Source organism: Schistocerca nitens, chromosome 9, assembly GCF_023898315.1.
Source record: "Schistocerca nitens isolate TAMUIC-IGC-003100 chromosome 9, iqSchNite1.1, whole genome shotgun sequence".
Classification (NCBI taxonomy): Eukaryota; Metazoa; Arthropoda; class Insecta; order Orthoptera; family Acrididae; genus Schistocerca; species Schistocerca nitens.
The window spans coordinates 514,244,037-514,267,150 of record NC_064622.1 but is presented as its reverse complement, the minus strand read 5'-3'; the positions used below and the strand labels follow the sequence as shown (position 1 = coordinate 514,267,150).

Genomic DNA, 23,114 nt, shown 5'->3' with positions numbered 1-23,114 from the left:
AAATGCACGCCACTAAGTACTTTGCGTAGTCCTAATGGGCTCATTCACATATATATACAAATTAAAATTGGTGAGTGACTAGCTTCAATAATTTACGAATCTGAATTTGTTACCCATTAAAACAACTCTACTGCTATCTACAATCTCCTCTTGTTGAAAATGCCAGTGGCATCATTCACATCAGCAAAAATCAGGTGGGACTGAGAAATGCACATGTTAAATTCTACAAGAAGGTAACACAGAAACTGAACAGTAACACACATCCACGTAGTGAAGCAAAACAGTAGCTTCTATGCCACAGTGTGGCCCACTTGGTTCTGCACCCCTCCCCCCCCCTTCCCCCCCTCTCCCATCTTAATGTCATCCTTTGGCAAAGTGGAAAACTTAATACCTATATCCTGGGTTCTTTCTCAAATGAAAAAGAAAGATATAGAAAGAAATGATTATTAAAACAGATCCTGTCTGTCAACTACCTTAACCATCATAATTTCAAAGCTATTTGTCGATTACTGGCGTTACCTTACTGCTTGCTGTACTGCACGGATCCAGAAGCCAAGTATTTTTGTGTGTGCATGTAAATACAGGAGTCAGCCACATTTTACTTAGCTTGGAAAAAAATACACCCGAAAGTTTTCTTAAGCATATTTACTTACAAAAATTGGTACAAATCAATTACTGAGATAACCAGTAAAAATGTAGTTACAGAAATGTTTATTCTCTGTATCTGTTAAAGGAAACAGAATGATATATAACAAATAAAAAGCATTAACATTGTTCTGAATACCATCCATATAACAAAACTGTATTAGTAAATTCTTATTGCCTCCCTCACTTTGTTCCTATATTGCTGAAAGATAAAAACAGCCACAAACATGCCACTCCCTCCCCCCTCATCTCTCTCTCTGGCCACGTCCCCCAGATCTAAACTCTTGCTAATAACAAATCACTGCAGTGCACAGCAACAGCTCTCATGCAACACAAATTATTTATAAGAAACTGAACAGGATGTACGCGATGATGACAGCCCAGCCCGTGCCGGCGAACGACGCGTTGAGCGCACTGGACACCGCCCACCACAGCAGGCCGTATAGCACTGCCTGCAGGGACAGGTGGGCCACCAGCAGGCTGCAAAGAAAACAACAGGCCTGTCACTTCCATGGTACAAAACACGTAGCTCATTTTCTCAAGACTAAAATAACAAAGTGAAAAACTTGACAATATTAAATGCACAAAACAGTGCCAACTTCAGGACAGTTTACATCCACATCCATACTCAGCAAATAACTATGAAGTGCAGGGCAGATGTCACAAGCATGTGTTAAGGTTTCTTCCTGTTCCAATCACATATGGAGTGCAGAAAGAATGACTGCCTGAATTCATCTATGCACATTGCAATGGGTGTTGTCTTTTCAGTCTGTAAAGGAGCAATACATAGGGGTCCGTGGCATATTCTTAAGAGTCCTCACTTGATACTGGTTCTTGAAATTTCGTAAGCAGGCTTTCACAGGACAGCTCACATTTATTTTTAAGCGTTGTTGTTGTTGTGGTCCTCAGTCCTGAGACTGGTTTCATGCAGCTCTCCATGCTACTCTATCCTGTGCAAGCTTCTTCATCTCCCAGTACCTACTGCAACCTACATCCTTCTGAATCTGCTTAGTGTATTCATCTCTTGGTCTCCCTCTACGATTTTTACCCTCCACGCTGCCCTCCAATGCTAAATTTGTGATCCCTTGATGACTCAAAACATGTCCTACCAACCGATCCCTTCTTCTAGTCAAGTTGTGCCACAAACTTCTCTTCTCCCCAATCCTATTCAACACCTCCTCATTAGTTATGTAATCTACCCACCTTATCTTCAGCATTCTTCTGTAGCACCACATTTCGAAAGCTTCTATTCTCTTCTTGTCCAAACTGGTTATCGTCCATGTTTCACTTCCATACATGGCTACACTCCATACAAATACTTTCAGAAACGACTTCCTGACACTTAAATCTATACTAGATGTTAACAAATTTCTCTTCTTCAGAAACTATTTCCTTGCCATTGCCAGTCTACATTTTATATCCTCTCTACTTCGACCATCATCAGTTATTTTACTCCCTAAATAGCAAAACTAATCCCCTCAGCATCACCCGATTTAATTTGACTACATTCCATTATCCTCGTTTTGCTTTTGTTGATGTTCATCTTATATCCTCCTTTCAAGACACTGTCCATTCCGTTCAACTGCTCTTCCAAGTCCTTTGCTGTCTCTTACACAATTACAATGTCATCGGCGAACCTCAAAGTTTTTACTTCTTCTCCATGAATTTTAATACCTACTCCGAATTTTTCTTTTCTTTCCTTTACTCCTTGCTCAATATACAGATTGAATAACATCGGGGAGAGGCTACAACCCTGTCTCACTCCTTTCCCAACCACTGCTTCCCTTTCATGCCCCTCGACTCTTATAACTGCCATCTGGTTTCTGTACAAATTGTAAATAGCCTTTTGCTCCTTGTATTTTACCTCTGCCAACTTCAGAATTTGAAAGATAGTATCCCAGTTAACATTGTCAAAAGCTTTCTCTAAGTCTACAAATGCTAGAAACGTAGGTTTGCCTTTTCTTAATCTTTCTTCTAAGGTAAGTCGTAAAGTTAGTATTGCCTCACGTGTTCCAACATTTCTACGGAATCCAAACTGATCTTCCCCGAGGTCCGCTTCTACCAGTTTTTCCATTCGTCTGTAAAGAATTCGCGTTAGTATTTTGCAGCTGTGACTTATTAAACTGATAGTTCGGTAATTTTCACATCTGTCAACATCTGCTTTCTTTGGGATAGGAATTATTATATTCTTCTTGAAGTCTGAGCGTATTTTACCTGTCTCATACATCTTGCTCACCAGATGGTAGAGTTTTGTCATGACTGGCTCTCCCAAGGCCATCAGTAGTTCTAATGGAATGATGTCTACTCCCGGGGCCTTGTTTCGACTCGGGTCTTTCAGTGCTCTGTCAAACCCTTCACGCAGTATCTTATCTCCCATTTCATCATCATCTACATCCTCTTCCATTTCCATAATATTGTCCTCAAGTACATCGTCCTTGTATAAACTCTCTATATACTCCTTCCACCTTTCTGCCTTCCCTTCTTTGCTTAGAAAAGCATCTGAGCTCTTGATATTCATACAAGTGGTTCTCTTCTCTCCAAAGGTCTCTTTAATTTTCCTGTAGGCAGTCCTACCCTTAGTAGGCAGTCTTACCCTTAGTGAGACAAGCCTCTACATCCTTACATTTGTCCTCTAGCCATCCCTGCTTAGCCATTTTGCACTTCCTGTCGATCTCACTTTTGAGACGTTTGTATTCCTTTTTGCCTGCTTCATTTACTGCATTTTTATATTTTCTGCTTTCATCAATTAAATTCAATATTTCTTCTGTTACCCAAGGATTTCTATTAGCCCTCGTCTTCTTACCTACTTGATCGTCTGCTGCCTTCACTACTTCATCCCTCAGAGCTACCCATTCTTCTTCTACTGTATTTCTTTCCCCCATTCCTGTCAATTGTTCCCTTATGCTCTCCCTGAAACTCTCTACAACCTCTGGTTCTTTCAGTTTATCCAGGTCCCATCTCAAATTCCCACCTTTTCGCAGTTTCTTCAGTTTCAATCTGCAGTTCATAACCAATAGATTGTGGTCAGAATCCACATCTGCCCCTGGAAATGTCTTACAATTTAAAACCTGGTTCCTAAATCTCTGTCTTACCATTATATAATCTATCTGATACCTTTTAGTATCTCCAGGATTCTTCCAGGAATACAACCTTCTTTTATGATTCTTGAACCAAGTGTTAGCTATGATTAAGTTATGCTCTGTGCAAAATTCTACAAGGCGGCTTCCTCTTTCATTTCTTCCCCCCAATCCATATTCACCTACTATGTTTCCTTCTCTCTCTTTTCCTACTGATGAATTCCAGTCACCCATGACTATTAAATTTTCGTCTCCCTTCACTAGCTGAATAATTTCTTTTATCTCGTCATACATTTCATCAATTTCATCATCATCTGCAGAGCTAGTTGGCATATAAACTTGTACTACTGTAGTAGGCGTGGGCTTTGTGTCTATCTTGGCCACAATAATGCGTTCACTATGCTGTTTGTAGTAGCTAACCCACGTTACTATTTTCCTATTCATTATTAAACCTACTCCTGCATTACCCCTATTTGACTGTGTTGATAACCCTGTAGTCACCTGACCAGAAGTCTTGTTCTTCCTGCCACCGAACTTCACTAATTCCCACTATATCTAACTTTAACCTATCCATTTCCCTTTTTAAATTTTCTAACCTACCTGCCCAATTAAGGGATCTGACATTCCACACTCCGATCCGTAGAATGCCAGTTTTCTTTCTCCTGATAACGACGTTCTCTTGAGTAGTCCCCGCCCGGAGATCCGAATGGGGGACTATTTTACCTCCGGAATATTTTACCCAAGAGGACGCCATCATCATTTAATCATACAGCCGTTTTGGTTAATGTTACAAGGCCAGATCAGTCAATCATCCAGACTGTTGCCCCTGCAACTACTGAAAAGGCTGCTGCCCCTCTTCAGAAACCACACGTTTGTCTGGCCTCTCAACAGATACCCCTCCGTTCTGGTTGCACCTACGGTACGGCCATCTGTATTGTTGAGACACGCAAGCCTCCCCACCAACGGCAAGGTCCATGGTTCATGCCGTTCAAATTTTTCAGCAGCTCTGTGACACTCTTGTGGGTCAGACAGACCACGTGGCCTTTAAAAATGTATGTTTTATTTTTCATTCACACTTCCACATCAATTTTTGTTGTGACTAGTACTGATCACAATAGACCATCTTCAAATGTACGAGGTTGTGTAAGCAACTAGATGCATCTATATGGAATTACAGTTGTTCCGTATGGGTATGACGAGTTGCTTACACAACTACACAGATCTGAAGGTGATCAACTTTGAACAATACTAGTCATAAGAACCCTACAATCAGGCCCTGAAGACCATGCAATAGTTGACTGAATGCCGTGCCATCCTCAGTAACTCTTCACTGGATGCAGTACAGAGGGGCATGGGGTTAGCACACCACATGCTGGCTGTCGTCGGTGTTTCTACCTTGGAGTCACTGTGTCTCAATCGCATAACTCCTCACTTGGCGTCACACGACTGAGTGAACCCCAGTCCAGTTCTCCCACCGAGGAAAAATGTCTGGTAGTACCACAAATCGAATCCGGGTCCACTTGGCTACACAGGCGAACGAAACTAGTCAAACCACATAAAAATATCCAACTGTGACAGCAAAATAAATGATACATTCTAAATATCTAAATGGTTGCCGAGTCTCTCACGATTTTTATGTCGGACTGTTCCAGACTTGAGATCGTTCCTGCCATATGTTCAACATCTCGTGTTAGACCTAGTTCATACAGGTTCCACACACACTTGAGTGTAAGCGTTCCTGAGTAAAAATTTGTTACACAGAATTCTGTTCATAGTGACATACAGCTCTCTTACAATGGTGGTATGTTTAGTGAAGCAGGAGATACTAGACATCTGAGGCTAAGGGCAGAAAAGGAAATCTCGCGAGAGGCACTTATTTGTGGCCTCCTTTATGATATGAATGCTATCTTTACAATTAGAGTATGTCCACATTTACTGCACAAGATGATCAAACTTTTTTACTTCGCTTGACTTTATTCCCCACCACAATGTGCGATAATCTACATCGATACTCTGCAAATCACACTTCAGAGGATGGCACAGGGTACATCAAACCACATTCACAATAATTCTCTATTATTCCACTCTTGAACAGTGTGTGGAAAAGACAAATATCTATATCTTTTTAGCAAGCTCTGATTTTCCTTATTTTATTATGATGATCGTTTATCTCTATGTAGATTGGCGTCAACAAAATATTTTCGCATTCGGAGGAGAAAGTTAGTGATTGAAATTTCATGAGAAGACTCCGCTGCAACAAAAAAATGGCTTTATTTTAATACTGTCCATTCCAAATCCTGTATCAGTCCTTGACACACTCTCCCCTACTTCACGATAATACAAAATGGGCTCCTCTTCTCTGAACTTTCTTGATGTACTCCCTTAATCCTTTCTAGCAAGGATCCCAGACCGTGCAGCAGTACTCCAAAAAATGATGGGCAAGCATAGTGTAAACAGGCTCTATAATAGATCTGTTACATTTTCTAAGTGTTCTGGAAATAAAACGCAGTCTTCGGTTTGCATTCCCCGCAACATTTTCTATGTGTTTGTTCCAATTTAAATTGTTCATAATTGTAGTTCCTAGATATTTAGTTGAATTTATGGCTTTTAGGTTAGACTGACTTATCGTGTAACCGAAGGTTAGTGGATTCCTTTTAGCATTCATGTGAATGATCTCACACTTTTCATTATTTAAGGTCAATTGCCAAGTTTTGCACCATTCAGATATCTTTTCTAAAGCATTTTGCAATATGTTTTGCATCAACTCAATACAGCCACAAACTATATTTTTAACTCAAAGGCTGGTAATTAAATGAGGCATTATTTACCAAATTCAGGTTTCTCACAATTATGCCACAATACAGCTACTGACTTATGCCACTTACTTCACACTCTCACTTAGTGTCAACAGCAGCAGCTAGCCAGTAAAAGCAAGACGCAGAAACAATCTTTACATCTTACATCCATCCATCCATCCATAAGTAAGTAAGTAAGTAAGTACTGTTTGACAAGGCATCCAGCACACTATAGCATATGTTTCCAATAGGATTTCTCAAGGGTTGGGGCAGTTAATGACAATCTGCAAATACCCAAACCCCAGTTAGAAATGACGCATTACAGCTCATACAGTATTCTGGTTGTAACAAAGAAAATAATTGATTTTTGACAATATAATGTAATTTGATGGATAAAAAACTACTCACCAAGTGGCTGCAGGCAAATACACATATAAAACAAGATTTTACATTTGCATGATTTTGCAGGCAGTGGCTCCTTCTTCTGACAGAAGGTTGACGGGGAAGGAAGAGTGATGAAGGAAAAGGACTGGAGATGTTTCGGAAAAGAAGTAGAGTACGGGTAAGTCACCCAGAACCCCAGATCAGGGAAGACATACCAGACAGGCTGAGAAAGAATGACTGACTGTTGAGGACTGCACTTGTCCAGTGTAGTCACAGTTCCGTCCTAAACCGACTTGTGTGTGCGTTCTCCCTCCCAGCTTCTCAAGTTCAAATTAGATGATATCAATATTGTTTGAACACTGCAACTTTTGCTGCCGAGTGTTATGAGAGTGGTGGGAGTAGAATGTTTGTGGCCGCATGGTGCAAAAATGTGCCGGGAGACATCGCTATTCCATGCAGGAAATCAGCAGCTCATACAGATCATTCGCTGTGGTAGAAATTAAGCAATGAACTAGTTCATGTAGGTCGACAGTCGCTCTGACGACTTCTGACTTCTGTAGAGGCCAAACAAACTAAACAGCATGTACTTCAGTTGCTAGGCTCCTTTATTCATGTTTAGTGTTTGACTGACTCTCAGTCCGTGGTTTCTTTGTGTTAAACAGTGTACTGGTTCATCACGGATAAAGAGACAGTGAGACAATTAACAAATGAAGGAATGCAGAAAAGTACTCAGGAAATGGACAAAAATTAACACAGGAAACAAGTTAACATTGGACAAAAACTGGACATTCCTCCACCAACATTAAATACAAAAGTGAGCAAAACAAAAATAATTGAAGTAGCATTTTTAGAAGGAGGAAACAGCAAACAAATAGAAGTGTGCGGCAGTCAGTTTCCAGAACTGGAGAACATGCTGCTACAGTAGATAAAACAAGCTCGTTTTTCAAACACTGAGATTGACAATACAACAGTTTGTGCTAAAGCAATATATTTGACACAAAAGTTGTGGCTCGCAGATTTTATGGCATCGTTAGGATTGGAAGGTTCAAGAAGAGACATAATTTAGTGTATGAATGTATTCATGGTAAGGCTAGAAGCACGAACATTGACACTGTTCGATCACAGAAAAATACTCTTCCATCAGCCATAGATAAGTTCAGCTCCTATAATGATTTAATGCAGATGAGACAGCCTTATTTTATCACCTGAACTGTGAAAAATTTAGTAAAGAAACACTAACTGTTTTGTTACATTGTAATGAAAGTGGAACGGAAATGTTGGTGCCACTTATAACTGGAAAGGGGAAGAGTCCGTGCTACTTCAAAAATGTTAAGACATTTTCCTGTCGATATACATGGTGATTCACAAAGATATGCAAATATTTTAATATGTTATTCTACAAGTAAAACTAAATAAAAAAGTTCATTTAAACATAGGTCTGCGAATGTATAGTTATGGAGTTATGGCTAATAAAAAATTTTGCCTGAAATTTAGCAACTTCGCTAATATGAAGCCATCGCAAAACTGCACGAGGTTAAAGTAAAGCACGATTTTCATTTACTTTGTTATTATTAGTCTGGTGAATCTAATAAAATATGAGCCAGATGTGTATCTGCAGTAGTTTCCAGAACATCCAGAGAAGCAAAGTAGTAATTTCGTAATTTTTTTATTTTTTTTAACTACTTGGCCCAATTTGTTTTTTAAATTCCAGACAACTGCACAAAGTTTTCAACAGAAGTTGTAGATAATTTAATTTTGGAAAAATGAAGGTAATAATGTTAACTGAAATGGTATGAATGTGTCAGATAATCTGCTTTTATTAATACCATAGCACATGTGAATTCATGTTAAACCGGAAAAACAAAGCTCAATGTTAAGTAAGTTGTACAGTGTACATACAATTTTACAGAACATTCACAATAAACGTTCAAAAATGTCTCCACTGAGTTCAATGCTTTTAGCTGTACATGTAGGAACAGATTTTGTTGCTCGTTTCAGTTTCACAAGATTGTTCATAATTTTGTCTAATGTTCTTTCACTGAACAACAAAGAAAACTAACTCATTTCAAAGTTAAGAAACGACTGCAACAACTCGCTAATGGCTGCCAACAATGACCTAAATTTTTCTAGATTCTTAATGGAAAGTAAACAAATTTACTTGTATAATAATCTTTGCTTCTCTGGATGTGCTGGAAATTACTACAGATACACATCTTATTAGATTCACCAGACCAATAACAACAAAATACATGGAAGTCATGCTTTGCTTTAACCTCATACAGTTTTGCGATGGCTTCATATTAGTGAAGTTGCTAAATTTCAGGCAAAATCTTTTATTAGCCATAACTAAACATTTGCGGACCTATGTTTGTATGAACTTTTTTTCTTTAGTTTTACTTGTAGAATAACATATTAAACAATTTGCATATCTTCGTAAACCAGCCTGTATATGTAATGCAAATGCATGGGCAATAAAAACTATATTCAAACAATCCTTGAGTGCCTGGGATGCAATGTTGGTAGTTACAAATGGAAAACCATCCTGTTTATTGACCAGTGAGAGTGCATCTGCAAGATATGCAATGCCTTTTCGGTTCTTTTCTTTTCTTGAGTCATCAGTCTTCTGACTGGTTTGATGGAGCCCACCAGGAATTCCTCTCCTATGGCAGCCTCTTCATCTGAGTAACATTTGCAACCTACATCCTTAATCATTCATTCACTGGATGTATTCTAATCTATGTCTTCCTCTATAATTTTTACCAACTACAGCTTCCTCTACCAACATGGAAGTTATTTCGTGATGTCTTAACATATGTCCCACCATCCTGTCTGTACTTCTTGTCAGTGTTTCCCATAATTCCTTTCCCCACAAATTCTCTGGAAAACCTCCTTATTTTGTCATTTCACCAAAGTTTCAACATTCTTCTGTAGCCCACATCTCAGATGCTTTGATTCTCTTCTGTTCTGATTTTCCCACGCCCCACATTTTATTTCCATATACAATGCTGTGCTCCAAACATACATTCTCAGTAATGTCTTCCTCAAATTAAGGCCTATGTTTGATATCCATATACTTCTCTTGGCCAGGAACTGCCCTTTTTGCCAGTGCTAGTCTGCTTTTTATGTCCTCTTTGTCCCTTGGTTATTTTGCTGCCTAGTGAGGCGTATTCTTTAACTTCATCTACTTCGTGACCATCAATCCTGATTTTAAGTTCCTCACTGTTCTCATTTCTGCTACTTCTCATTACTTTTGTCTTTCTTCAATCTACTCTCAATCCATATACCGTACTCATTAGACTGTTCATTCCATTCGGCAAATCTTTTAATTCTTCTTCACTTTCACTTAGGATAACAATGTCATCAGCAAATCTTATCACTGAATCCTTTCTCCCTGGATTTTAATTCCACTCTGAACCTCTCTTTCATTTCTGTTGTTGTTACTTCAATGTATAGACTGAATAAAGGGGCACAAGACTACATCCCTGTCTTACATCCTTTCTAATCGAAGCACTTCATTCTGTTTCTTCTACTCTTCTCAGAACTTCAAACTTCTTGCATCATTTGACATTGTCAAATGCTTTTTTTAGGTCGCCAAATTCTAAGAAGGTGTGCTGATTTTTCTGTAGTCTTGGTTTCATCATCAACTGCAACATCGGAACTGCCTCTCTGGTGCCTTTATCTTTCCTAAAGCCAAAGTGATTGTCATGTAATGTATTCTCAATTTTCTTTTCCATTCTTCTATATATTATTCTTGTCAGCAACTTGGATGCATGAGCTGTTACAATGATTGTGCGATGATTCTTGCAGTCAGCTCTTGCAACCTTCAGAATTGTTTGGATGATGTTTTTCCGCAGGTCATATGGCGTATTTCCAAACTCGTACATTCTACACACCAACGTGGACAGCCACTTTGTTGCAACTTCTCCCAATGATTTTAGAAATTCTGATTGAATGTTATCTATTGCTTCTGCCTTATTCAATCTTAAGTCATTCACATCTCTCTTAAATTCTGATTCTAATACTGGATCCCCTACCTCTTCTACATGGACTCCTGTTTCTTCTTCTTGTATCATGTCCCTCATAGAAGCCTTTAACTTACTCTTTCCACCTATCCACAATCTCCTCTTCATTTGACAGTGGAATTGCCAATGCAGTCACGATGTTACTACCCTCGCTTTTAATTTCACAGAAGGTTGCTATGACTTTCCTATGAGCTGAGCCAGTCATTCCAACAATCATTTCTATTTCAGTTAGTTTGCATTTGTCATGCCACCATTTCGCCTTTGCTTCCCTGGACTTCCAACTTACTTAATTTCTGTACTTCAGAATTTCCCTGAAAATTTTTGTATTTCCTTCTTCTATCAGCTGAAGTGTTTCTTATATTACCCACGGTTTCTTTGCCTATATTTTCCTTCCCAACTTCTGTGATTGCCCTTTTTAGAGATGTTCATTCCTATTTAACTGAACTGCCTACTGAGCTGTTTCTTATCACAGTATCTATAACCTCAAAAAACTTCAAGTGTATCTCTTCATTCCTTGGTACTTTTGTATCCCACTTCACTGCATACTAATTCTTCCTGATTAGACTCTCCATCATTACTAATTTGTGATCTGAATCTATATCTGTTCCTTGGTATGCCCTACAGTCAAGTATATGATTCCGGAATCTCTACCTGACCACGATTTATTCTAATTGAAATCTTCCCGTGTCTCCCGACTTCTTCCAAGTATATGTTCCTTTTGTGATTCTTGAACAGAGTATTCTTTATTAATAGCTGAAATTTATGGTACAATTCAATTAGTTCTTTTCTTCACTCATTCCTACTGCCAAGCCCATGTTCTCTCATAACCCTTTCTTCTACTCCTTCCACTACCACCACATTCCAATCCCCAATGACTTATTACATTTTCATCTGCCTTTATGTACTGAATTACCCATTCAGTATCCTCATGTACTTCATCTGTTCATCTCGGACTTGCAATGTCAGCATGTACACTTTAACTATCATTGTCGGTGTTGCTTTGCTGTCAACTGTGATGAGAACAACCCTATCGCTGAACTGTTCACAGTATCACACTCTCTGTCCTACCTTCCTATCCACCAGTGGCGGTTGCTGTGTAAGAGCACAGGAGCATGTGAACACCCTAACTTTCAACACCTTGTGGATTTAGTGGTTATTTTTTTTTTTAATGCTGTTAAATGTGATCTGAAAGATACTGCACTTAAATCTACCATGCTACTGCTCCTCTAGACTCCGTTAAACTTGAGATCAGGGTCGCGAGCACACATTCGGTTGTCCACGTTTTAAAGAGATTTTGCAAATGCGCAACTCGTGTGACGTAATTGCCTTACAGGCTAAATACACCCCAAGGGCAAAAAAGTGCCCTAAATCCCTGTCCAATCCTCCGCCCTATTTGACAAAGCCATTGGCAGAATGAGGGTGGCTTCTTATGCCAGATGTCTTTGACCACAATTGCTGCTGATTTTTATTCAAAATTTATGCGATGGCAGGGTTTAAACCTGGGACCGAGGACATTTTGATTACAGATCAAAGACACAACTACTAGACCATGGGTAAAGTTCTGTATCACCAGTCTACGTAACACAAATGTAGTGTTTCTTCCCCAGTTGTACAAGCCACCTTCAGCCATTTGACCAAAACATCATAAAATGTCTGAAACAAAAATACTGGAAGACCCTTGTACAGAACAGGCTGGCTTGTCTTCATTCCACAACCAGAAAGGTTATGATCTTTGATGCTAGGCATTTTGTAAGAAGAGCGTGGAATTCAGAGTGAGAAAGCACAATCTCAAAATGCTTCCAGGAGACTAGCCTTCATCGGGTACTTGCAGTTGACATCACTCCAGAAAATCAAATAATAGCAGCTGAACAATGGCAGCAAATAAAACTTAGTACCTTAGCTTCGATGAATATTCTGAGTACAATGAAAGTGTTGCTGTCTGTCAGTCCATGACAACTGAAGTGTTGCTGGAACAGATGGCAGAGAAACGAGAGGAAAATGAAGATGAGGATGAACTGTTAATACACTATCAAAAACTACTGAAGCAATGGACACAATTAAGAGTTATGTTTTGAGTTTTGAAATTGATGGAGAAGTGAGGAACATATTAACTAAGATAGGCAACACAATACTAAAATCAAGACAAAAGATAAAAAGTCAATAATTGATATAATTGATATGTTCTTCAAACCTTTGTGATAACAGGACTATGTATGTTATCATGCTGTAGTGTAGTTAGGCTGTACAATACACTAACACTTAGTTTGAATGACTAGCCTCTTTTGGTTAGCAGAGGTGATTCACTAATGAAGAGATGCTAAACAAATGACATTCACTTTTTAAAAGAAAGTGTAACCAAACTGGAATTTTAGTGTGTTTTTATTTATTGTAATCACATGTGAGGTTGTCTCTCAAGTCACATGACTCTCCTGCATGGCTGATTTCACAAGTGTACACTTTCGATACATTGGATTTAGCCAGTTTTTTTTTCTTTTTTCTTTTTTTTTTTTTTTGTTGGGGTTTAAGGGTGCTCAACTACTGAGGTCATTAGCGCCCAGTCACAATTGTTAGAGCACATAGAATCTAGTAAAACTCAAGGGGAGGGGGGGGGGGACACCAGAAAGTCCTTACAAAGATGCAGATAAAATAAGTAAAAGAGTTAGATGTCTTTGGACAAGCCAGTCAAAGTTATAAAACGAAGAACACGAGCAGCTGCTCGAGCGTAGTCAGCTACAATATCCGGTAGAGTAGATGGCAGGGACAGGACAACACGAGATTGACTAAAGCGGGGACACGACAATAAAACATGGCACACTGTTAATGCTTGACCACAAGGGCACTGCGGGGCTGGGTCACCGGAGAGCAGGTAGCGGTGGCTAAACCGGCAATGCCCAATCCGCAACCTGGTCAGAAGGACCTCTTCTCGCCGAGATGGTCGGGAGGAGGTTGTCCAAGCAGTTGGGAACGGTTTTACTGCCCGGAGCTTGTTTCCTTGAAGTGATGACCAAGTATCCCATCACAACGACACAAGCCTCTTACAAACAACCCCACTAACGTCAGATGACGTGACACAATGGGAGGCTGGACGAGGCAGGAGGACTGCAGCCTTGGCTGCAGCATCAGCAGCCTCATTCCCAGGCACTCCTACATGTCCGGGAACCCACAGAAAGCTGACAGGAGAGCCATCATCAGCGAAAGAATGGAGGGACTGCTGGATCCGTTGCACCAAGGGATGGACCGGATAGGGAGCTCCAAGGCTCTGAAGAGCACCGAGTGAATCAGAGCAGAGTACATACGATGAATGGCGGTGGCGGCAGGCATACTGAACAGCCTGATGGAGAGCAAAAAGCTCGGCCGTAAAGCTGGAACATTGGTCGAGGAGCCGATATTTAAAAGTGACAGCCCCGACGACAAAGGCACAGCTGACGCCATCGTCAGTTTTGGAGCCATCGGTGTAAACAAAGGTGTGACTGGCAAGTCGCGCACGAAGTTCGACAAACCGTGAGCAATACACTGCAGCCGGAGTACCCTCCTTCGGGAGCGAGCTGAGGTCGAGATAAATATGAACCAGAGCCTGGAGCCAAGGTGGTGTCGGGCTCTCACCCTCTCTGAAGGTGGGAGGGAGGGCAAAATCCAATTATCGAAGCAGGCGATGGAAGCGGACTCCAGGGGGCAGCAGGGCAGACACATACAACCCGTACTGATGGTCGAGAGAATTGGCGAAGAAGGACTGATAAGAGGGGTGGTCGGGCATTGACAACAGCTGGCAGGCATACCGACACAGCAGTACGTCGCGCCGGTAGGTCAATGGTAATTCGGCAGCTTCAGCATAAAGACTCTCGACGGGACTAGTGTAGAAGGCTCCGGTCGCAAGACGTAACCCCCGATGGTGAATGGAGTTGAGACGGCGTAAGAGGGATGGCCGAGCAGACGAAGCTCCCATAATCCAGCTTCGATCGGACTATGGACCGATACAAGCGAAGCAGGACAGTGCGATCCGCTCCCCAAGATGAACCACTAAGAACTCTGAGAACGTTAAGGGAACATGTACAACGGGCCGCCAAATAACAGACGTGCGGAGACCAACAAAGTTTCCTGTCCAATGTGAGCCCTAGAAACTTAGTTGTTTCCACGAATGGGAGAACAACGGGACCGAGATGTAAGGATGGCGGAAGGAACGCTTTATATCGCCAAAAGTTGATACAAACCGTCTTCTCTTCAGAGAACCGGAAGCCATTTGCCACGCTCCATGAGTATAGGCTGTCTAGACAACGCTGAAGGCAGCGCTCCAGGAGGCATGTTCTCTGGGCACTGCAGTAGATCGCGAAGTCATCGACAAAGAGAGAGCCTGAGACATTAGGTGGAATGCAATCCATAATTGGATTGATCGCGATGGCAAAAAGGGCTACGCTCAAGACGGAGCCCTGAGGCACTCCGTTCTCCTGGAGGAAGACGTCGGACAATACGGAACCCACACGTACCCTAAACTTTCGATCTGTTAAAAAGGAATCAATAAAAAGGGGGCAGGCGACCGCATAGACCCCACCTGTGCATAGTGCGGAGGATACCTCCTCTCCAACAGGTATCATAAGCCTTCTCCAAATCGAAGAACACGGCTACCGTTTGGCGCTTTCACAAAAAGTTGTTCATGATGAATGTCGACAAGGTCACAAGGTGGTCAACAGCGGAGCGGCGTCGTCGAAAGCCGCATTGGACATTGGTAAGAAGCTGTCGAGATTCAAGAATCCAGACTAACCGAGTGTTAACCATGCGCTCCATCACCTGACAGACACAGCTTGTAAGAGAAACGTGGCGGTAACTAGAAGGAAGGTGTCTATCCTTCCCGGGTTTGGGTATAGGAACAACGGCGGCGTCACGCCAACGCATGGGGACCTGACCTTCGGTCCAGACGTGATTGTAGGTACGAAGAAGGAAGCTTTCGCCCACCGGAGAAAGGTGTGCCAGCATCTCAATGTGAATGGCATCTGGCCCCGGAGCAGAGGACCGGGACAGTGCAAGTGCACGTTCGAGTTCCCGCATAGTAAAGGGGGCATTATAAGTTTCCAGATTCAGCGAGTGGAAGGAAGGTCGCCGAGCCTCTTCTGCCTCTTTCCTGGGAAGGAAGGCAGGGTGGTAATGGGCCGAGCTTGAAACCTCCGCGAAAAAGCGGCCGAAGGCGTTGGAGACAGCCACAGGATCAACAAGGACCTCATTACCTGAAGTCAGGCCAGGTACCGAGGAGTGGGCCTTAATGCCCGACAGCCGGCGCAGGCCACCCCAGACGACAGAAGAGGGAGTAAAACTGTTAAAGGAGCTGGTGAAAGAGGCCCAACAAGCTTTTTTGCTGTCTTTGATGACTCTACGGCATTGCGCTCGGAGTCGTTTGTATCCAATACAATTCGCCAACGTAGGATGGCGGCGAAAGGTGCGTAAAGCACGTCGTCGAGCACGGATAGCGTCTCTACAAGCCTCATTCCACCAGGGGACGGAAACGCGACGTGAAGAAGAGGTAGTATGAGGAATGGAACGTTCGGCAGCATTGATGATAACAGCCGTGAGGTATTCGACCTGACTGTCACAACTGAGAAAATCGGAGTCCGGAAAGGTCGCCAGGGAGGAGTAAAGTCCCCAGTCAGCTTTCAGTATGTTCCAGCTCGAAGGACGTGGGGATGGGGTGTGGTGCAGGAGACGAACGACACAGGAGAAGTGGTCACTCGAATAGGTGTCAGAAAGGACATACCACTCGAACCGACGGGCAAGAGTGGTAGAACAGATCGAAAGGTCCAAGTGTGAGTAGGTATGAGTAGAGTCCGAGAGGAAAGTATTGAGGCAGACAAGATTGAGATGGTTGAAGACATCCGCCAAGAGGGAGCCTCTTTGACAGGATGCAGGAGAGCCCCAAAGGGGATGATGGGCATTGAAGTCGCCAAACAATAAAAACGGCGGAGGAAGCTGAACAATCAGGTGCATCATGTCAGCCCGACTAACTGCGGATGACGATGGAGTGTAGACGGTACAAACTGAAAAGTAAAGGCAGAAAGAGTAATACGGACAGCTATTGCTTGGAGTGGGGTGGTCAATGGGATGGGATGGTAATAGACATCGTCCCGAACGAGCAACATGACCCCACCATGTGCTGGAATACCGTCCACAGGGGTGAGGTCATACCGCTCCGAGGTATAGTGGTTAAAGGCAATACGGTCAGTTGGGCGCAACTTGGTTTCCTGGAGACCAAGGACGAGCAGACAGTGCAGGCGGAGGAGCAGTTTTAATTCCTCCCGATTAGATCGAATACCTCTTATGTTCCAATGTAACAAGGCCATCGCTAGTCAGAAAAAAGGGGGGAACGAGATGGGGGAAGAGCTGGTCACCTCGACGGCCGCGGAGGGCCAGGTTTCGAGGGAACAACGCTACAACTGGCAGGAGGCGGATCCTGTTCCATCGAGTCGTCGCCAGCTGCGGCCGCTGTCCCGGGTTGCGTAGGAGGGGCAGCATCATTTGCCGACGAGAGGCCAGCTGAGCGCCTGGCAGGAGAGCGTCCCGGCGAAACTGAGGACGGCCGGGAGCAGCGACTCGCGGATGGAGCGTCAGACGAAACGCGCCGGGGTGGAGAGGGGGATAGAGACTACTTCTTGGAGGCCTTCTTGGAAGTCCGAGGAGGTTTCCCCGATGGACGCCTGAGAAGAGGATCGCTTCTCAGGTGGCGGGAGGGGGAGGGGAGGGGGGGAGGAAGGGTGGCCCCTGGGGCAGAGGGGGCAGGGGCCGCGGGGGAGGAGGATTTGGAAGGGAGGGATTTGGGAGGCGGGCATAGACCCCGGATGGGGGGAGGAGGTGGAGGGGGGACAGGATAGGGGTGAGGATACTGTGGAAGGAGTGGACACGACTGAGGCAAACGAAGTTGTGAACGTCACGGGATGTAGGCGGTCATACTTCTTCCTGGCCTCAGAATAAGAGAGACTATCCAAAGTTTTGAGTTCTTGAATCTTCTTCTCCTCCTGATACGCAGGGCAGTCTAAAGATCTAGGCGAGTGGATGCCAGGACAATCAACGCACCGAGGTGGTGGGGAGCATGTATGTTCCTCACGAAGAGGACATCCACAATCGCCACAAAGGGGCTCAGCCTCACACCGTGACGACATGTGCCCAAAGCGCAAACACCGAAAGCAGCGCATAGGAGGCGGGACGTAAGGTCGCACGTCGCACCGGTAGCACGTCACCTTTACCTTCTCCGGGACAACGTCCCCCTCAAAGGCGAGGATAAAGGCCCCGGTGTCGATGCGACAGTCGTTGGGGCCGCGCTGGACTCGCCGGACGAAATGCACGCCTCGGCGCTCCAGGTTGGCCCTCAGCTCCTCATCAGATTGCAGCACGAGGTCCCGATGAAAAATAACCCCCTGCGTCCTATTCAGTGCCAGATGCGGGACAATGGACACTGGGATGTCCCCTAGTCAGTCGCACGCCTGGAGCGCCGCTGACTGTGTGGCGGAGGTGGTCTTTATAAGACCGGATCCCGAACGCATTTTACTGAGAGCCTCGATTTCCCCGAAGATGTCCTCGATGTGCTGAACAAAGAACATGGGCTTGGAGGTGGCGAACGTCCCCCCATCGGTCCGAGAACAGACCAAATAGCGGGGGAAGTACTTCGCCCCAAGCCGGCGGGCCTGTCCTTCCTCCCAGGGAGTGGCCAAGAGGGAAAGGGCAGGAGAACCAGAACCAGAGACAGTACCTTTCTTTTTAAAAGACTCGGCCGCAGAGCGACCTAATACATGTTGACGTTTCATCTGCGAAACGTCCGCCCCAATACCACCCACTCCGACCAGGGGCTCTCCCCACGGACGCCACCCAGCCTCAGCAAGGGCCACCTGGCAGGATGACCGTTGCCGGGAGTCCTGATGCCCCAAGGAGACGGGCATCTACTCCTTGGCCGACGTGGGGAGGGTGCAGCTCAGGTATCGGCAGTACGATCCCTGTGTTGTCAGGGGGCTACAACCTAGAGGGTACATGTCGACCCCACCACAACGGGCTGGCTACCGTGCTGGATTTCGGGTGCCATTGAAAGTCCATCATGATCGTAGGTGCAGATGGGGACGCACTATGGGTGTAACTTGTACAACCCATCAGGCGTTTAGGCCCAATTTGAGGAATAGTGGGTATGGTTACAACGCCGTTACAATGCTGAGTGCCAAGGTCTTAGTGCACGGAGGACCAGTGATACACCACGTAAGGCGTCCTTCCCCAAAAGGCTCATACTGCTGTAGAATTTTGAAAAATGGAGGTCAAACCCCAAGGGGGACCATCACATGGAAGGCCGAAATGGTTGAAACTCCTTTTAGTCGCCTCTTACGACAGGCAGGAATACCTCGGGCCTATTCTTACCCCGGACCCGCAGGGGGAGGATTTAGCCAGTACCACCACCTTTGTCACATTTTTTCTTCTTGTATACTGATATATAATTTTGAGAGTTTCTAGGTTTGATATTTCAAATGTGATTTCTAAAAGGTATGTTTTGAATTATAATTTACTGTTACATCACAACAGGACTTGTCGCATTTTGAGATCCCGTATTAACACAAACACGGCACACTTAGTTCTGCATTTTCAAAGATGAAAAAATTGAATCATTTCCAAATTAAGCATTTTTACATAGTAAATTTTCCTGTTTATGACATTCAGAATCAGTAGTCCTTTCAAAAATAAGCCAAGGAAATTTCACTGTAGTGAGTTGGCTAGTGACAAGAATCTTGAGTTCCTAGAAAGCTTTAGGAAATCAGTAAATTTTATCCCAAATTTTACTCTTTTTGTAACAAAAATCAGTTTGTTGGTTGTTAACTGCAACAGTGTTAGTTTGTTAAAACATCAAACCAGCCACAATGCAGCCCCACTGTGAATGCTGTTCTTGAGTGTGGGACAAGTTAGTTGCTGATTGTTAGCAGCTGGAAGTGGAACTCACTGATGTCCAGTTACTGCCAAGTGGCTGGCATGCTGAGAGGGCTAACAGGAGAGACATACTAAAAATACCAAAGGTACCTCAAGCACTATCCCTTGCAGTGGGCAATGTACCCTCTACAGTAAGTACAGGATATGTCTCCTTGAAAAAGTGCAGCACAGCTGCATTGTATTTAAACAACAGCACGACAAAACCATTCAAAACTGCTGCAATGTGCCCTCATTTATGAGCAACCAGTTTTCATCCAGTGACCACCTCCAAGCCATAGATACTATTACATCAGGTTAATTTGAGGTTCCTAAATGTCATCTGCCGAGATGCGTGTATAAGTGACAGATGCTGTAACTGATAATTATGTAGTCGATGCCACAGAATCTTCCTTTACCCCGTTACGACGACGTTTGAGTGTTGTCTCCTACTGTAACTGAAACAGAGTCAGTGTGAACACGACACCTGTTGGCAAGCCTGATACGTTCCGTGTCAGAAGGGTATGGATCAATTTGTTTGGGCATTTTGAACATATGACAAACTTATAAAAATGGAAGCACGAGATAAGAAAGAGCACCTACAGTCGGGCCATTAAAGGAATGTCCCTGATACTCCACTTGTTGGATCATATTGTGTGGAAGGGAACCAAGTGCAAATCTGAGCTCCCTAAATCATGAATGTTGCCATGATGATGGTGTCAAGTTGCCACACCTATCATCCAAGATGGCACATGCTGCCATGTTTTCTCAGCAACCACAAACACAAAGCATCTGCCACTTTTCATCATTTGTCACAGATCATGAGTTACCCATTCAGTTCATGGTAAGAGTGCTGTGCACATTGTCATTAATTTCAAACTTAGGTGATGCGGTTCTTTCTCTAGCTGTACGAAAGTAGGTACTGGTGCTACCTTAAAGTGTCAATGTCATATATAACCTCATGAGCTCATACAACATACAACACTATTTTGAGTCAGAAAGAGCAAACAGCGGGCCTCTTATACGGTTGTCTAAAGTCGTTGAACCATGTTGCTGCTCTGAAAACTGGAATGACTTCTGTGGAGAAAATAATGAGGGACAACTGTGCTGGAGATCTACAGGAGCCACCTGCTCCTCTTTTGACTACAGTGTAAACCAGATTCCGTGCTGCTAAAGCAACAGAGCAGGATAATTTCAAGAAAACACAATTTGGTGACAAATATATGACTTTTGTGCATGGAAAGAATATCCAACCCAGACGGAGCTGCTTCTCTGGCTACGAGATAGTGAGTTGTTTTTCAGAGGAAAAGCCAGTTTTGCAGTTGTACTGAAGAAGACATGGTTTTGATGCAAAACTTTTTCAGGAAGACGAGTTCTGCTGGAAAAGCATATCATTGCCTGGAGATTATTTTTTGGGGGGAAGTATCTAAGAGTACATCTCACAAAATCAATTCGTTGGACAAAATGTAGCTAAATGCTGGTCATTTCAGACCAAATGCATTGACTGATGACAGAGCACGAGGAACAACAAAAGTTCTGGCTGGAAAAGGCAGCTGACTCATTCTCTTACAAGCTGAAACAATCAGTGAGTTGTACCAAATGCTTTGTTGCTGTTTACATTGAAGGAATCTGGAAAATGCCATGAGGAAATGACAGCAATGAAATTTAAAGAGTAGTTCATACACCCTTTGCTTCTAAATATGGAAAAGAATTCCATTATAATACTGGAAGATGTACCATATCACTTGATTCAGTTAAACAAAGCCCCTGCTTGCAGCAGCAGGAAGAGTACAAAGTGGACTGGCTAGAGAAGAACAGCATAGATTCATTTGATGGGGAAATGAGAATGGTAGAACTGATGGATACTGTTAAAGAGCACAGATTGTGTATACCGTTTACGAAAGTGACAAAATTGTGGAAGAAAATGGGCATAGTGTGTTGTGCCTTCCACTATGTCACTGCTGGAATTATATGTTACAGATGGAGATAAAAGTTTTTAATGAAAAGGCACTGAATTGATAGTGAGTGATGAACTGGGCAGTATCACTTCTGCAAAATAGAACAACATTATCAAACATACTTGGCACATCTTGGAAGAGGCATGGAAACAAGAAGGTGCATTGGAAGAAAGGCTGGAAGAGTTAATAACAAGATTAGGGGATGATAGCAACAGCAACAGAAATGGTGAAGATACTGACAATGACATACAAGACGTGGATGCACTCTAAAGACTGAAGTCTACCCTCTTCCTTAAAACACATGTAAGAAATGAATTTATGCATTAAAATATATTAATAAACACTGAAACACCACCATCTAGATATACAGAGACTGAAGTTAAATGTGAAACAAAATAATTAAAAGTCCAGAATGGAATAACAGCAATATGAAATGGGTAGATTGCTACTCAACACATCAAGATGGTGTTCAGTCGTAGAGAGACACAATGAAAAGACTGCTAAAATTGCAGCTTTCAGGCAAAGAACTCTTTCTTCAAAACACACATGCACACACACGCGCACGCACGCACGCGTCCAATCCAGATTGCTGCTGACATCACAAACAGGCACAGACCACTGTTGGGCCTGAGTGTCTGTAGACAGTTGGCATGTGTACGTTAGTCGCGTGTGTGTGTGTGTGTGTGTGTGTGTGTGTGTGTGTGTGTGTGTGTGCGCGTGCGCGCGCGTGTCCGCCTGCGCAAGCGCGCGATCGCGCGTGCGCACTCAAACTTATAACTGGATCTTACTATCTAGCACCACATTCATCCTCAAACAAAACCAAAAATTTTAAGAGAAGACCTCAGCTTGCACTATTGTGTGTCATCATTGATGGGAGACTTTAATCATCTATAAATCAACTGGGATAATAAAAAATTTGTAAGTGGTAGGAGTAACACGACATGCTGCAAAAGAATACTAGTTTTCTGTAAACGCTACCTACATACACATAGCAGAAGATACGTGATTGCTACAGTGCTGCTGCCAGCTTTCAACTGCCAACTATAAATGGCTGCTGGTGAAGCAATAGTATTCTATGGGGCTGTGACAACTAAAGCATTACCATAGAGATATGTTCAAAATTCTTTAATGTAGCTAGTTGGGGGCAGGCACAGTGCCGCGCCCACTGCAACTGTTACGGATCTTCTTTTGCCAACTCTTCTGTCAGATATATATATTTGGAACCCCACTCATGATGGAAATATATTATATGAAATAGCAACTAATCTACCTGACCTCTTGTGAGTGTTTGTATTGAAACTGGTATTAAAGACCATGAGG

At 43.2% G+C, this 23,114-nt stretch overlaps 1 protein-coding gene across 3 annotated transcripts in view; it reads right to left on the bottom strand.

The window, feature by feature from the left end:
• Positions 1-630: 630 nt before the first annotated feature.
• The window catches only part of LOC126203532 (putative fatty acyl-CoA reductase CG8306), a 188,929-nt gene continuing 166,445 nt past the window's right edge, over positions 631-23,114 (bottom strand). For all 3 annotated transcript variants that reach the window (XM_049937855.1, XM_049937854.1, XM_049937856.1), the window contains exon 9: positions 631-1,125. In XM_049937855.1, the coding sequence (XP_049793812.1) occupies positions 987-1,125 (139 nt within the window). In that variant the 3' untranslated portion in view covers positions 631-986. The remainder of the gene's footprint in view (positions 1,126-23,114) is intronic.